Source organism: Solea senegalensis, linkage group LG3 (genome assembly GCF_019176455.1).
Source record: "Solea senegalensis isolate Sse05_10M linkage group LG3, IFAPA_SoseM_1, whole genome shotgun sequence".
In the NCBI taxonomy this organism is placed as follows: Eukaryota; Metazoa; Chordata; class Actinopteri; order Pleuronectiformes; family Soleidae; genus Solea; species Solea senegalensis.
The window spans coordinates 4,222,738-4,240,105 of record NC_058023.1 but is presented as its reverse complement, the minus strand read 5'-3'; the positions used below and the strand labels follow the sequence as shown (position 1 = coordinate 4,240,105).

General features: G+C 45.8%; 1 protein-coding gene across 2 annotated transcripts; it reads right to left on the bottom strand.

Moving 5' to 3' along the window:
- Window positions 1-687: 687 nt before the first annotated feature.
- dlg4b (discs, large homolog 4b (Drosophila)) lies at window positions 688-16,682 on the bottom strand. 2 transcript variants are annotated; one of them, XM_044021963.1, is made up of 20 exons: window positions 16,629-16,682; window positions 15,917-16,036; window positions 14,935-15,005; window positions 10,046-10,171; window positions 6,281-6,331; window positions 5,459-5,583; window positions 5,204-5,373; window positions 4,729-4,865; window positions 4,498-4,648; window positions 3,710-3,978; window positions 3,501-3,603; window positions 3,330-3,426; window positions 3,041-3,217; window positions 2,923-2,960; window positions 2,762-2,809; window positions 2,548-2,649; window positions 2,292-2,464; window positions 2,094-2,203; window positions 1,549-1,640; window positions 688-1,329 (listed from the first exon to the last, which is right to left on the bottom strand). In XM_044021963.1, exons 1-20 carry the CDS (start codon window positions 16,645-16,647, stop codon window positions 1,223-1,225), a joined length of 2,286 nt encoding a protein of 761 aa, XP_043877898.1. In that variant the 5' UTR covers window positions 16,648-16,682; the 3' UTR covers window positions 688-1,222. The 2 variants fall into 2 exon arrangements, with proteins under 2 accessions (XP_043877898.1, XP_043877899.1); XM_044021964.1 differs by lacking the exons at window positions 10,046-10,171; window positions 14,935-15,005; window positions 15,917-16,036; window positions 16,629-16,682 and adding an exon at window positions 8,954-9,280.
- Between the last annotated feature and the right edge of the window lie 686 nt (window positions 16,683-17,368).

The following is a 17,368-nucleotide window of genomic DNA, read 5'->3' as shown; positions in this document are numbered from 1 at the left end:
CGCCTCGCCCAATAAAAAAAAAACAGTATGCATATTTACTTATACCCGTTTCCAAGTCATCAATATTAAACCTGAGTTTAATTCAACCTGCATCATCACACTCAGTTCAGATTTTATATTGAATTTATTTATTTCAATATTTCAATAGTCATTTTCATTTATAACTAATTAATTTTAAATTACAAGTCGTCATGGCAACAGCCTCCTCTGTGTGTCACATGACCCTGATTTTCGGTCTAAAAACCTGGAACCTTCAGGAACAAGTTCAAGAGCAATTTGAATCCATCCTCAGTCCCAGTTGCCATGGTCACCAGAGTCTCCCCAAGCACTGTGGGTAAGTGAGGGCGGGGCCAGTGGTGAGTGTGCCCTGCCTCATGACCCTTAAGTTCCACCCTTAGTGTGTGTCCTGTTTAGCAGCAGGTAATCGTGAGTACTGTGTTCCAGAATGATGGCCTGGAGAGCTGAGACTTTTGGGTAATGTAGTCCCTCGGTGTGCTGAAGATATGTCTTAGCAGCCGGGAACTATGGGAAACGTAGTCCACAGTCTTAAAATTTTAAAAACGTGTCTGTGCCGTCCACTGCAGCACAGTGGCAATTGTTGGTGTTGTAGTCCAGGCAGAGAGGAATTGTGGGAGATGAAGTCCAGCAGGACCACAGGAGGATTGTGGGTATTTAATAAGCCCTGAATAGACTGTGTGTTTGAGCCCCATCGTTTTATTTACAGTCACACAAGTCTTTATGTACACAACACTAACACACGCACACACACACGCTCACACACACACACTCACTCACCGGTCTTCACGTCACATAACTCAGCCAATCAATCGATCAATAAATAGATAAATTAATTAATAAATAAGTGAATATAAATACTTCAATACCAACTGAACTCTACAGTCTGATTCATTATTTACTGATAATACAGGATTATTGATCAACACAAAACCAATCAGTCGATCAGCTGTCACACAGACGGACAGGTGCGCCCCACTCCACCCCCTTCTTGTTGTCATGGCTACGGCAGTAGCCACCCAATCAGCGTCACCGTCCCAAAGAATGAACGACAAAAAAACCAAAAGATTAAAAGCGGCGTCTGCTCTCCACCCGGTTATTCCCGCCTCAGAGGAGGAGGTGCTGAGGGGAGGGGTGGGCTGAGCTGTGGGGGTAAATTGGTGGCGGTTTCCATGGAGAAGGCGCCCCTTGGCTCGGCAGCAGCCAATCAGAGTCTGTCGCGTGCAGGTACCCAAATGTAGGGGCCGCTCTGCTCTTCGATGACAGCTTTGACCTGGTGGTAGACCTCCTCGAAGCTGTCGCCATGGACGATGGCTGCACACACACACACACAACATTTGTGTTCATTAGCCCCAATGCTAACCTAGCTACGTTCAATTCAATTGACGCTTGACTTGAAATATAAACTTAAGTATTTAAATTTGCGTTGACACGTTGTCATGAAGGCCAGTCTGCGTTTAGTTAGTTAGTTAGCTTAGCATCAGCCCTGTGTTTGTGGGGGAACGTGCCATTACTTTCAAAGAAAGTTCTTACCTGTGAAACACTCGAGGAAATCCTGCTCCAGTTTGATGGCGCGGTCCATAGCTTTTCGTGCCTGATCCTCGGACAGACGCTTGTTCAGGTCCCTACACACACACAAACACACACACAGACACACTTAGTTACGCCGTGTTTTCTTCATGGTACGGTTTGGTTTGGAATGCTAAAACCCTGGGTCAGGCTTGCAATTGGACTGAGAACTAAGTCGGCACGGTTTGGGCTGTGCCTGCAATCATACCTGCGGGCGTTCGCCTTGACCGACTTCCATGTGATAGTTACGCAGATCGCAGGGGAATGGCGTTTTTCTGTGGGCCCAATCATCTGACTGTCGTGGGTGGAGCCACCATGACTAGTTTCTCTGGTACCCGAAAGTAGGGGTCCCAAAGATTGGAACGGCTGGGGCTGGTTACTTATTACTAGTACTATTTGTAATGCAAAATGAATGAATACCGTACCGTACCGAACTGTCCCACTAGGTGGAAACGTGGCTTTATTTGGGTTAAACATCCTGCTGAAGCGCCATAACTTTGTAGACTTACAGGATGTTCTCCAGGGAACGTGGTCGGATGAAGATGGCGACGGGGTGGAGCTGCGCCGCCTGGAGCCTCCTTATAGCGTTGGCCGAAACGTCCAGGATGCAGTGCTTCCCCTGGATCAACAGATGACAAATGTGTTAGCACTATGGCAACAAAACCAAGGTGACCCCTTTTTACCGTCGCCATGGCGACCAGTCTCACCTGCTCGGCCACCTGTCTGACACTCTGCACCGACGTCCCGTACAGGTGGTTATTGTACTGCCCCGCCTCGATGAAGCGATGCGACTGGATGTCTCGCTCCATCTGTTCCCGTGACGACACAAAGTGGTAGTCTCGCCCATCGACCTCGTAGTCTCTCTGCGGACGAGTCGTGTCTACACAGAGAGAGAGAGAGAGAGAGAGAGAGAGTGAGCGGGAGTCATGGAGCTGACTACTTGTTTGTTACCGGGAAACGTACGTGGGACGCAGGAGCCAAACTTGTCGGGGTATTCCGAGAGAAGGTCGTCGTTGACCCGGTCTTTGGTCGGCCCCAGAATTATGACAGGACGAGCGTAGTCAACTGAAGACAGAGAGAGAGAGAGAGAGAGAGAGAGAGAGAAAAACGTTATTTACATGGACTTGTCACAGCATGTTGCCATGATGACCCAGGTGTTTTTATTTAAACAACTGACCTTCAATCTGAGTGATAAGTTCGTAGCTGTGGACAAAACCTTCTCGCCCTAGGAAGACCCGAAAAAGACAGTCACACAAATGGACAGGCAGAGGAAATAGAGGGCCGAGACAGACAGAGGACAGACAGACAGACACACAGGAAAGACAGAGGACATGTCACCTTTACTCTTCATCCTTGACCACTCCTTCCTCTCCACCCTGAAATACACAAAGTGATGAGACACGAGGACAGCGTTGGCGATTCCGCGCCATAATGCCACAATTCTGACCCGTCTCACCTGTGTTTGGACGGGATGTATCCCAGCTCCTCTAGCTCCCCCTGCTGGCTGACCCGCCGTGCCTGCCACCACTCGTCATCGGCGCTGTCCATCACGTGAAGGACGTCGCCAAAGTTAAAGTCCAGCGCCTGCGAGAGGACGCCGCAGTCCCACTGCTTATCGTAGTCAAACAGCGCTCTGAAAACCAGCGAGGACGTCATGTATCAGGTGATCTCAGCGTCATTTCAAAATAAAAACACCCGCGGTGACCCAGTTAAGGTGCAGAAACCTGGACCTGGACCCTGTTTACCTGACGTAGACGCTGCGGTTGGTTCTCAGACTCCCAGACGTGCTGTTCATCATCTGCTCCCTCAGGTCGTGGATCTTAGCCTCGAAGCGACTGTACTCTGTGAACAGGATCACCACGCTAACAACATCATCCCAGTTACATGAACAGTGTAAAACAGTGTTTGGAACTCACCCTCAGGTCTGTACTGAGCTACTATGGTAACAGTTTGTCCTGCGTTCTTCAGAGCTGCAGCGGCCTGCTCGTGTGTCGCATACCTGAGGTCCACGCCATTCACCTGGACACAAACAAACAGTGTGTTGCTGTTACTCTGTCACAAAGACCAGGACACATCCAAATCAAAAAGGAGCTGGTCTCTGCCAGGACACGGTCTCTGGACTCACGCTCAGGATCTGGTCTCCCTTCCGGAGTTCTCCACTCAGGTCCGCCGGTCCTCCTGCAAGGATGAAGGAGATGAAGATTCCCTCTCCGTCTTCTCCACCAACGATGTTGAAGCCCAGACCGGTTGACCCGCGCTGCACGCAGACTCTGCGAGGCTCCCGGGAGTAGTCATCCTCTCCCATCATCCCCCGGGGGATGGGTGAGTATCGTCGTGGTGATGGAGGAGGGAGGGCTTGTGGGTAATCACACATGTAGTCCGGCTCCATGTAGGCTGCAAAAACATATAACAGTGAGGAGCGACACCCTTAGCCGATCTTGACTCTTCGACCATCAGCCATAAAACCGGCCCCTGCAGTAGCAGTGGTTTGACCACAAGATGGTGCCAGAGGAACAATACAGGAAGGGGCAGAAAAGCAAGATCTTACTCAAGAAAAATCAGGTACATATGTATATAATTTATTGTATATAGTTCTCCATTTTATTGTAGGTCTAAGGGTCCTGAGGGTCATCTGCTGCGTTCTTAACCCACATCCTTGGAGAATGACCTCTCACGAAGTGTCCTCCCTTTAGGAATTAGGAATCTCCGATAATGCAAAATTTTGTCTTGGCACTCACGTTGAGACAAATTTACTCACTTGCACAAGATGAAATATTTGAACCTGGTCGACGTTTTTTGGGTCGAGCTGAAGCTAATGCTAATTTGGATGAGTCCAAATTATCTTTAGCATCACGCAAATTTTACCCAGTCACCCAGAATAACAAGTGTTTAAGCGATCCCAGGTGTACGTACAGCTGGTCAGGTCAGGGGGACTGTAGCGATCGGCCGGGTGGATGTACTGCGAGGTGGGTGTGGCCACCTTCAGATAGACGACCTCGTCCGTATTTTTCAGAGCCGACACGGCGTCTTCATGCAGGACGTCCTCCAGAGACATGTGGTTCACCTGTCGGGATCAGAGCTCAGGTCAAACAAAAGGCCCGCAAATCTGTCCCAGGTCGGCACCTGTGACCAGAGTTTGCTTACCGCCAGGATTTTGTCCCCAATCTGTAGCCGTCCATCACGGTGCGCCGCCCCTCCCTCAATGATCTTGGTGACATAGATACTGTTATCTCCAGGAACATGCTGGTTCCCCACACCGCCTGCTATACTGAATCCCAGACCTGGACCGGAGGGGGACAGAACCACAGAGTTTAGCACAACAGAGGTTCGAACAGGAGGTTCTATCCCTATTAACTATTGATTGCAGCCACCAGAGGTCGACAGAACAGCAGAGATACACTGTTCCTCATTTTCCTTCCCTCTCATATAGGCCGTGTTTCTATCATGGTACAGTTCGATTTGGTACAGTATGGTATGGTAAAGCCTTTGATCAGAACTAAGAGCAGTACCTTTACTTAATAGGCAGGGTATGGCTGGGGCCGGTCATTTTGGTATTATTGCTAATGGAAACACAAAAAAATAAATACCAAACCATTCCTCTCCTTATGTCCTTTCCTACCTTTGGGTCCTTTCATCAGCTTGATCTGTGTGATGCGTTCACTCGGTGGGCGTCGCCGCAGGACATACAGCCTCACAACAGGCCCCGCCTCCTTTAGAGCCTCCACAGCTGTAGAGTGTGTGACCTCACGCACGTCCGCCTCGTTAACAAATACTATGCTATCATTCACCCTGGACGGGGAGAGAGAGAGAGAGAGAGAGAGAGATTAACCTTACATGTTATATACTGTATGTGTGTGTTTGTGTGTGCACATACCTGAGGCGTCCATCCTGAGCCGCAGCGCCACCAGGGATGATCTTGGTGATAAAGATCGATGGGTCGTCCCCAATGTGTGGGTTATCTGTTCCTCCAGCGATACTGAAGCCAAGACCAGAATTACCCTGAACAGGGAGAACACAGTCAGAACCTGAGCCAGAACACAAAACCCGTCTGACCTTCATAAAGGTCACATGCTGGTCACATGACATTGCTCTGTAGAATGGTAGAATGGAGCTGACTCTCTCAGATGCTAAGGGTGATGCTAAGTATCCCAGGTGGTTAGTGATGCTGAGTATCCCAGCTAGTTAGTGACGCAAGCCACCTCAGATAGAACTATGCAAAACCTCTCATACAAAATGATGCTTACTGTCTTGAGTAGTTAACAATGCTATATGTTAAATTAAGGTAGTTAGCGATGCTTAAACTTTCAGACAGGGTGATGCTAAGTATCATCCTGTCATCCTGTCTGGTGGTTAGAGATGCAAATCATCTCAGGTAGAACTATGCTAACTTTCTCATTTGGTACAATGCTAACTTTCACCAGTAGTTAACTGTGTTTGCCCCGCCCTCTGGTGGATGTGGGTAATAACCTGCACCATGAACCCTTCCGTGCCATGTGACCTTGATAAAGGTGCGGTCACATGACGCTGCTCATCTCATCTAAATTGTTCCCTGAAATAGGCATGAAAATATCTCTGTGATGTCAGCAGGGCGGGGCTTATGTCAGCAGGGCGGGGCTTATGTTAGGGCGGTGAGGAGTTTTAAAAATAGTTTCTAAAAATAGAACAGAGTGGAGCTGTGTGTGTGTGTGTGTCTCACTCTCTCCAGTGTGATCTCCTCATACTCCAGTTCTCCCTCTGATCCGTTCATCTGCACAAACAAACAAACACACAAACAAACAAACAGACACAAAGAGTTAAATCTCTCTCATCAGCATCATTGACCACTCGTCACCACAGCAACTCCTTGGTAACAGCTGTTGAGCCCTCAAGGGGCCCGGTTACCTTGGCAACTGTGGCTGTAGCTATAGCGACCACCTCTCTCTCTCTCTCTCTCTCTCTTTCTCTCTCCCTCTCTCCCAGCACCAGAACGTTGTTACATCACTTCCTGCGAAGTGGCATTCGAAAAATTCAGAGGGTGAATAATTTACGTCATGCGATCATTATTGATCAGTGATGAAAGATTGTATTGATCAGCTGCAGGTGACATTTAAATGGACACATCACAGTATACAATATAATGTAACAAAAAGTGTGAAACAGCACGTTCACTTCATGACCGTGGAGAATCTGTAGGAGAGAGTGAGCGAGTGAGCTTGAGCACTTAGATAACAAGGAGAGAGAGTTACAGTGACAGAGAGAGAGTGAGTTACAGTTCACGCTGAATTAATTAAACCTCTATATTTCCCATGACAGCTTTCTCTCTCTCTCTCTCTCTCTGAGTCTATGTCTCTCCACCACACTGATTGTGGGATAATGAGTAAAAAGGTCGTAACACACCACGTTTACGCTAACGCCATCCAGTGTGCATTCTGTGTCCATACTCTCAGAACTAACGCTAACGCCAGCATGAAAACAATCCCAATGTTAACGTGATTATGTTTCATGTCCAGCATGCTAACATTATGTGACTGAGTTAGCTAAAAACAGCTGAACAAGATTATGTTGTTCATCAGTGACATTCTCATGTACAACGATGCTAACCATCTCAGGTAGAACAATGTTAACCATGTCAGCTGGAACAAGGGTAACCTCAGGTAGAAGAATGCTAACCATCTAAGGTTGGACAAGGGCAACCATCTCAGGTAGAACCTACTAAGGTAGAACAGTGCCGACCATCTCAGGTTGGACAAGGATAACCATCTCAGGTAGATTGATGCTAACCTTCTCAGGTAGAATCTTCTTAGGTAGAACAATGCTGACCATCTCAGCTTGCACAAGGGTAAACTTCTCAGGTTGAACAATGCTGATCATCACAGTTAGTGTATCCTTCTCAGGTAGGACAATGCTAAGCAACACAGTTAGGGTAAACCTCTCAGGTAGAACGATGCTGACCATCACAGTTAGGCTAACCTTCTCAGGTAGATGAATACTAACCATCTCAGGTAGAATGATGCTAATCGTCTCAGCTAAACGGATGCTAACCATCTTAGATAGAACAATGCAACCTACTCAGGCAGACCAATGATAGTCTTCTTAGGAAGAGCAATGCTAACTATCACAGGTAGAACAGTGTTAATGTCCTCAGGTGCATTAATGCTAACTTCTTTGGTAAAACAAATCCAACAAAGAACAAGAGAAGTAACGGACACAGGAAATCAAGTGTTATAAAATACCAACAATGCTAACCTTTTATAACAATGGTAACATTTACAACTCGAACAATTGATCTAAGCCAAACATTCTCTTCATGCATGTCTGAAAGTAATTGCTAGATGGACAAAGGTATTTGAGTTTGCAATCAATAACATTTTGAGACAATTTGAATCCAATGTGGTGGCATCAGAGAGAGAGAGAGTTTCAGGAATGACGAACAGAATTAATGAATATTTAAAGCTATGGTTGTAAGATTTTTATTTTGATTGATAAGTTAATTATTGAGTTGAATTCTTGAGGAGACAGAATTTAAAACACTCTGGGGTAGTAAACAATGCTAACTCTACAAAGTAAGATGAGTCATTATCGACACCTATCTAATGTCACAGGTAAGATCATGCTAACCTCTTACAGGTAGTTAACAATGCTTAACCTACCAGGTAGGACAACAGTTAATGATGCAAAGATATCACCTAGTATTGCTAGCAATGACTAACAACAGCTAGTTTTGCACACAAACACCCACACAAATGAAAAACGTGTTAGCCATCTTGGAATCCGAAGTGAGGTTGCTCCAACTTCCGAGTTCCCACATCCCCATGATGCGAATGGTGTGTTCCATTTTCATCAGAGGTCAGACGCTAGACGCAAACATATCAACTGGCATTGCTAGCAAAGGCTAACAACAGCTAGTTTTGCACACAAATACACACACTAATGAAAAAAGTGTTAGCCATCTTGGAATCCAAGTGAGTTTGCTCAAATGTCCGAGTTCCCACATCCCCACAATGCGAATAGTGTGTTCCATTTTCATCAGAGGTCAGCAATGGCTATCAACAGCAAGTTTTGCACACAAACACATATCTTGGCGTGAGCGTCAGCCATCTTGGAATCCTACTTCAGGTTGCTCCAGCTTTTGGTCTGACTGGAGGGGGTGTGTCAGTTGAAAGAACGCCCACTGAACTCGGAAATTTCCGACTACTGGAACGCACTGTAACCCTCTTAGGTAGAGCTATGCTAAATTACTTAGCATAGCATTACTAATAGCCCCATCCCCTGAAGGGTGGGCACAACCACAACCTTCACCTTCTTATCACCCCCCCCACACACACACACACACACACACAGCCCAACCCCGACCCCACCTGTGAAGAACCAATCACGTGCAGGTTCCTACCATCATGCGCTGCCTGTGCCTCTTGGCTTTCCGCACGTTGTTGATGAATCTGCGTCCCATCTTCTTGGCGTACCACACCGACACGAACATCACTCCTGCGGCTCTTACGTAAACACCGAGGATGAATAATTAACGAGCACGAGCACACGCGCACAGCCAGGCCCGCACATCAGCCCGCCATCCAGAGAGAGAGAGAGAGAGAGAGAGAGAGAGAGGGAGGGAGGGGGCAGTCCTCTGAACGAAGAGCGAGAGAAACCAACAGATTCTCAGAAATAAGAGGAAAGAGAGAGAGAGGCTGTTTTTCACTGTCAGCCTCCTCCGCTCTCTCTCTCTCACTCTCTTCCTCTCTCTCTCTCTCTCTCTCTCTGCTCGACCCTCCTAATGCCCCACTGCACATCACCCTCTCTCCCTCTCGCTCTCTCTCGCTCTCTCTTTCCCTCTCTCTCCCTCTCTGAAGGAATCCCCTCCCCTATGTGATGTCACTTGGCCGGCGGACGTAAAGGAGAGCGAGAGAGAGAGTAGAATTGAAATTGCCCAAAAAGAGTGCTTTCAATAAACACATACACACAGGAACATTTCAGCTAAAGTTGTTGCCATGGCAACACCTCCCCCTTCTCATTCCTGTGCACCCCGCCACACACACACACACTTCGAATTCTCCTCGTTGCCATGGTGACTGTTGAAGGGGCAAAAAAAAGAGAGAGACAGAGGCAGCATCACAGAGTGGGCACTGACAACCCACACAGTGTGTGAGTGTGTGTGTGTTACATTACCACACACACACACACAACTTACAACTCAACTGAGACATGTTAATGTGTCCTGTGTCTTCCAGGACCTTCCAGAACCTTCCAGGCCCATCAAGCACTTCTAAAAGTACTCCTCCCTCCATTCCTGCTACAGGAACCTAGTATTTCTTCAAGGACCTTTTTAGATCCTCCTCAAGGACCCTGGATCCTGACACATAATCAGCACAGTGGGGACACAACGAAAAACCACTCACTCTCCCACACCAACTGTCCCTTTAAACCTGAATCTAGTGGTGTCCTAACAAGAGTGTGTGTGTGTGTGTGTATGTGTGTGTGTACATACGGTGAGTGCAGCGGCGTGTGTGTATCCGTCCAGGTGTGTATGGCTGAGCTCGGTGCTGCGTCCAAGAGTCATGGGACCAGGGCTGGGGTCAACAGGTGGAGTCTCATCGTCTTGGTAGCGATACTTCTGCAGACACAGACGGTGTTACAGTTAGCTGCGTTAGCACTAGCTCTGTCGCTATACGCTCTGTATTTCACCGGCTCTGTTAGCATTAGCTCTCACAGCACCAGTTATGTTAGCATCAGCTCTGCTAGCATTCACTCTTGAAACGTCAGCTCTGTTGGCATCAGCTCCGCTAGCATGCACTCTTATAGCTTAACCTCAGTTATCATCAATTCTCTTATTATCAGCTAGGTTAAAGTCAGGGTTGTTAGCATCAGCTCTCCTAGCATTCCCTCTTATGGTATCAGCCTTAGCATTATTAGCATTAGCTCACATCTCAGCACCTGCTCTGTTACCATCAGTTCTGTTAGAATCAGCTCTGTTAGCATCCGCTCTATTGGCATCAGCTCTCATAGCACCAGTTCTATTGGCATCCGCTCCGCTATCATTCAGTCCTATAGCTTCAGCTCAGTTATCATCAGTTAGGTTAAAGCAAGTTAGCATTAGGTCTGCTAAAGTTAGCTCTTATGACACCAGCTGTTACCTTCCACTCTGTTAGCATTAGCTCTGTTAATGTCTGCTAGCATTCACTCTTATAGCACCTGCTCTGTTACCGTCCGTTCTGTTAGCATCAGGTCCACTAGCATTAGCTCTTATGGCACCAGCTCCACCACCTTCCACTCTGTTAGCATTAGCTCTGTAAGCTTCAGCTCTGTTAATGTTAGGTCGTTTAGCATCAGCTCTGTCAGCAATAGCTTACAGAGCACCTGCTCTCGAAGCACCAGTTCTGTTAGCATCAGCTAGGTTAAAGTTAGGACAGTTAGCATCAGCTCTGTTAGCATTCTGTTAGCATCAGCTGCTCTCTTCAGATGTGATACCTGAGTCATCAGTGTTGAGGGGAATTTCTCTCTCCCTCTCTCTTATAGCACACTGTCAAACTATGACATCACCCGCCCACACACAGACACACACACACACACAAATCAAGGTGACTCTAAAGCCAAAGACACGTTGAATGGGAGGCAGAGATGGTTATGCGGTTGCCATAGTGACAGAACGGGAGCCTCTGTTCCCTCGGCAACTGACGTCATGAGACGGAGGTGGAGCAAATCTTGATTCATGAAAAGGGAGTGAGTGCGTGTGTGTGACAGAGAGAGAGAGAGACCTCACCTTTTGCCTAAGAGGTCAAATGAAGTCGTCATCTCTAACACACACATTCTTATACAGCAGTCTTAGTGACGACACTCAGACAATGCATTCCCTGAACCCTTAAACTAACCCTTATCCTGACACCCAGTTCTAATCTGACAACCAAGTCTCAGCCTTCAAAAAGCCCTTTAAAAGATTGATTAAAGTTTGTAATTTCTTCACAACGATTTGTCCACAAACACACACACACACGGTCTTGTTTCCATCACTTCAGAGGACGTTACGCTGATTTATTCCATGGAGACTTACTCTAACCATAACCTTAACTACTGACCTAACCTTAACCCTACAACATGTATTAATTTATTTTAAAGGGACTTGATTTTTATTCCCATACAGATTTAGGTCCCCACAACATGAGTAATACCTGAAACACACACACACACACACACACAATACCTGTTTTCATATCTTAGTGAGGACATCTTTCCAATTATTATCAGGTGTTTTAGTTTAGGTGTTTTGTTCTGGTTTGGTTTATTACCTGGTGTTTTGTTCTGGTTTTGGTTTATTAGTTGGTGTTTTGTTCTGGTTTTGGTTTATTAGTTGGTGTTTTAGTCCTGGTTTGGTTTTTGTTTTGTTCTGGTTTGGTTTACTGCCTGGTGTTTTGGTCTGGTTTTGGTTTATTACTTGGTGTTTTAGCCATGGTTTGGTTTATTACCTGGTGTTTTAGTTCTGGTTTTGGTTTATTACTTGGTATTTTAGTCCTGGTTTGGTTTATTACCTGGCGTTTTAGTCCCGGTTTTGGTCATCTGAACTGGTTTAAATCCACTTCACACAACTCTAAACTGTCTAAGTAGTTAAATTAGTGACCAGTTTATAAAATTATCTAAACCAAATTGAGTTGTGACAAAACTTAATCTCATTAAATAAACTGCTTTTAACCCAAAATCTAAAACAGTGACATGTTTAATCTTATCCTGGCCAACTATAATCTTGACTGGATTACAACTGGTTTAAACTGGTTTTAAATGTTCTGGCTCTAGTTCTGCTGTGACTGTGTCTTTTCATTTGTCCATTATCGGAACTGATGGAGCTAAAGATAGAAAAGCTATTTCTGATCCAACTCACAACGTACCTGTAAGTGAGTGTGCAAGAGTGTGTGTGTGAGAGAGAGAGAGAGAGAGAGAGAGAGAGAGAGAATACAGTGATGAACATTGCACCAAGAAATATACCAATCGAGGGATAAAACACCAGGAAATACACCAAACCTGGTGTTTTGGCTCTGGTTATCTTGGTGTTTTATTCCTGGTTCGGTGTATTTCCTGATATAATAATCATCAGTGTATTTAGAAACACACAGGCAGATATGACGTGTGTCAAAACAAAAATAGCTCCTTCTATCTTTAGTTCCATCAGTTGTGATAATGGACAAGATGAAAAGACACAGTCACAGCAGAACCAGAACAGAACAGAACAGGACCAGACCAGTTTAGACCACATTTAGAATGATTTTTACACAGATGGCCTCTGAGTGCTCATACTGGTCTGGAGAATACCAGTTTCAATCAGTTTCAATCTAGCTAATAGCATCAGATTTGACCTGGTTGATGTTAAACAAATTTTTTGGCAAAGTTTAGACCATATTTGTTTCAGACTAGTCTGAATTCTAGTTTACATCACCAGTTTAACTAATTTGACTGTGGTACCTGTTTCGAACACTGTAAATCGAGTCAATCTAACTTGTGTGTTTAGACTAGTCCAAAGTTGGGCCAGTTTAGAACAGTTGCTTTCGTCGGTTTAACTGAACTCAGGCTAGTTTAGAGTCGGGATGATCAACACCAACCGGTGTAAAGCGGTTTAAGAACCAGTTTAAACCAGTTAATGTTACATTTATCTTGTCTTAAGAATGACCTCCATGTCAATGGACAGGAACATCTGATTTTTATGCAGATGGCCTCAGAGTGCTCACACAGAACTGGAGAATACCAGTTTAAATCAGATTTGACCTTGTTTACATTAAACATGTTTTTGAAGTACTTTTGGAGCCCATTTTTGCTTACATTGACCAGCTTTGAAACCAGATTTAAACTTTCTTTTTACTCAACGAGATTCTCTTTTCATGTTATTTTAAACCAGAGGGTTTCAGACTAGTCTGAATTTGCTGCTTTGAACACTGTAAACTGAGTCAACCTAACGTGTGTGTTTAAAACAGTTGCTTACGTTGGTTTAACTGAACTCAGGCTGGTTTAGAGTTGGGATGATCAACACAAACCGGTGTAAAGCGGTTTTAGAACCAGTTCAAACCAGTCAATATAACATTTATCCGTCTTAAGAATGACCTCCATGTCAATTGACAGGAACAAGACAGTTACCACGACAACAACAACGACGTACACATTTGACCATAGTGACTGTGTTGTATCCTGTAATAACGTTTCCATGTGACTCAGGTCACGTGACAATGAACACAGATGCTAACATCTTCTGGCCTGGTGGTGGCGCTACTCTAAGTGAACTTGAACAAGCAGCTGGTTGGGATGTGACCCGGGCCACCATGCAGCCTCCGTCATGGCTGACAGACACAGAGTGAAGTGACGGGGCATTTTACCTGAATGTCATGTGACCTGTTGATTCACGCTCGTTGTCGTGTTTCTACTCGTCCTCACGTCTGAAGTGAGAAAGTGATGCGCAATTAAAAAAGGAAAAGAAAAAAAAACCCACATGTGTGTTTTTGAAACGTGACACGTGCCAAGCTCAACATCCCGCTCCCTACGGCAGCTCCACTAACCGTTAGCAACAAGCCAGAGGCAGCCTGAGCTACATGCTAATGTGCCCGTGCTAACCACATGCACACACACACACACACACACACAAGAGAAGAGAGAGAGAGATGGTGAATGAAAACATGACAGAAAGCAGCAAACACACACATGACAACACTGGCTGTTGTGTTTTAATGAGAAGTGTGCGTGCGTGTGTGTGTGGGTGTGAGTGTGTGTGCATGCTGGCGGTCTGCTCTTACCTTGGTGGTGACAATGCAGAGGCAGTCCATATCCACACACACACACACTCACACACACACACACACACACATTGCTACACACACACACTCACACACTCATACTCAATCTCTCTCTCTCTCTCTCTCTCTCTCTCTCTCTTTGTCACCCTCCCCTCCTCGTCCGTCTATCTGTCTATCCTCTCTCTCTCTTTCTCACTCACTTTCGCTCTCGCCTCTTCCTATGATTGTCAGGGCTGAGAGAGAGAGAGAGAGGGACAGACGAGCAGTGCAGGAGGAGAGATGAGAAGAAGAAGAAGAAGAAGAAGATGTTTTTTTTTTTAGTGGTGGTGGGGCACACTCCTTGACTCACTCTTGTTGATGACAAAAAGACTGAGCGAGGAAGAGAGACATAGAGAGACAATGAGAGGTACAGAGAGAGAGGAGAGAGGGAGGAGGTGGGGTGGGTGGGGGGGAGCTGGGCTCCTGTTGCCATGGTGGTATGCAGCTGTTGCCCCGGCAATGCTGCTGCAGCTGTTGCTAGGTAACAGTGATGGGTGTTGCCATGTGGATTATAAAGAAAGAGAGGGAAGAGAAGTGTGTGTGAGTGTGTGTGTATGTGTGTGTGTGTGTGTACCTGTCCAGGTGTGTTGGGTTGTCCTGCTGTCTGGTTCTCACACACCGTCAGCTCGTAGAACTCCTGTATGTCTGAGGGCACACACACACACACACACACACACTCACAATCTCATCCAATCACTGAACTGCGATCACTGTGACATCACTCTGATGACATCATCACAGACCTCCAGTTTGTGGAGACAGGCCTGCGTCTGTTTCGCTAACAAACACACACTATGGTAATCAATCAGAATGCTCAAGTCTGTGATAACTTGTATGTGTTCATGGCTTTATTTGGCCATCTCACTGTCTTTTCTGACTGAAGTTTGTAACCGCTCACTCTCCCACACCAAAATATAGAGAACATTTAAGCAGAAGCTTATCTAAACATGAACAAAGGGTTTCAAACCCCAGAGTCACAAAATAACTTAATAATGGAGGCAGCAGTGGATCAACAACTCCTGTGTTCTGTGATGTAAAATCACTTGTTTTCTCTGTGGATTTTGGTGTGGGAGAGTGAGCGGTTTGCACAGAGAGGCAAACTTCGACCTAGTACAATCACTACTTGCAGATGTTTCTTTGGAAGGTGTTTTAAGGATGTATGAGTCGTAATTCAAGTCTCTCGACATCCCATTGTTCTCGTAAAATCGGAGATCGGCAGCGGGTGAACTACATATGGCGCCATCTTGCCTGAATTGAACTGGTCCCACATCATGTCCCGTGACGCGGGTGGCGTGTAAATGCGGAAAAACGTGACCTTTGTGATAAACCTTCATATCACCACATCTGAAAAACCTCCTCATGAAAAAAACGTAAAAATGTTTTTGCGATATTTGAGAGGTTCATTACGGTTTGGGACGTTTCTAAGGGGTAATGGAAACCCAACTATTCATTTTGTCAGGTGAGTCTCTTTTTTTTTTCAGCTACTTCAAAATACCAGAAATGTCCCTTTAATATGTATATGTGTATGTGCATGTGTGTGTGTGTGTGTGCCTTACCCAGCAGAGCCTGGAACAGGTCACTCTGAAAGATGTTGAGCAGCTTTTCGGCACGACCTTTGACCCCTTCAGTAGCTCCGGCCTGACAGGCCTCCATCACCTGTAGAGCACGTTCAGTATCTGAGGAGAGACATGACACATGACTCTACTGCCCTCCACTGGACTTTTACAGGAGTTAACAGTAGTGTTGGCATTTTATGAGTATGATATTTGCAACTATGAGTTTGTGTTACGCCCCCTTTCAGAGATCAATAAAAATCTGTCTTCTGCCCTCTGGTGGACAGGTACTGAGCTGCAGGCAGCGCTAGCCACTGACAGCAGTATGTTTTTTTTTTGTAATTTCAATAACATTTACGGTATGAAACTAAGTCACGAAGAGTTTAAACGTCACTAATTAATGTAATGTAACTAATAGTTAATGTGACACAGCAGGTGTGTGAAGTCATGCACCTCAACGTCATTACTGACTGTACATCAACAGAAACACACGAGCCGGAGGTCAAAGGTCAGGGGGGATGACGACTCAGCGTAAAGACCGACCGAAGACGCGTTTTACTGACAACAAGGGGAAGAGTAAACAAGCCGAAGTACAGAGGAAGAGGAGGCTGAGAGTTATGAAGGCCACCACACACACACTGCTTCACCTTTACACACACAATACAACACACACACACACACACACAAGATATGTTACGGTAGAAGAATGTCTCACCGTCTCTTTTCAGCGGCATGTCGTCTCTTTCTGATCCACATTAATCCTCTTTAGGGATTTTACACACACATACATACAAACTAAAGGCATGCTGGGTAATGAAGTCTTAACACCGAAGGCCCTGCCCCTCCCCTCCCAGTCACTGTCAGTCCCAGCTTGATTGGCAGAGCTGTTAAAGGGATAGTCCAGGTATTTTGACGTGTAGTTGTATGATGTACTCACACACAGAGTAGATGGTACAGGCCGGGCTGTGAGTGAGATTAAGAGAGATTAAGATGGTTCTCTGCACAGGGAGACTAGTGGTGTGTTTCCATAGAGTGTAGCAGTTCAGTTCAGAACGGTACGGTATGTCTTTTTTTGCGTTTTCATTAGGAATAGTACCAAAATAAATGTTCCAATACCCTTCACTTTGGGTACCAGAGTAATGGCACTGTACAGTTTGGATGGAGCTAGACCCACAACAGTCAGCTGATTGGGTGACAGAAAAGCGTCACTCCCCTGCGACTGGTGTTTCTTCAATGCCTGCAGTTATTTTTATACAAAGCTTGACGCCTTGTTGAGACAAACAGCCACAAACCGAGCAGGAAAAAAAACGAACTACTCCTTTGTGTTGTTGTCAGTTGTGCTGCGTTGTGTTTGATGTTGTTGTTGTCGCACTGGTACAACACCATGCTACGTATCTCACTAACCTGACCATCACCCCGCCGACCAATAAAGGTACGGTTTTCTGTTGAAACTGT

What these genes read in the sequence shown, in the direction of transcription:
- dlg4b (XM_044021963.1), bottom strand. An exon ending in AACCGCAGCGTCTACGTCAG is followed by an intron (nt 3,218 to 3,329) that starts GTAAACAGGGTC and finishes GCTGGTTTTCAG; the next exon opens with AGCGCTGTTTGACTACGATA. An exon ending in TTTCCTCGAGTGTTTCACAG is followed by an intron (nt 1,330 to 1,548) that starts GTAAGAACTTTC and finishes GTGTGTGTGCAG; the next exon opens with CCATCGTCCATGGCGACAGC.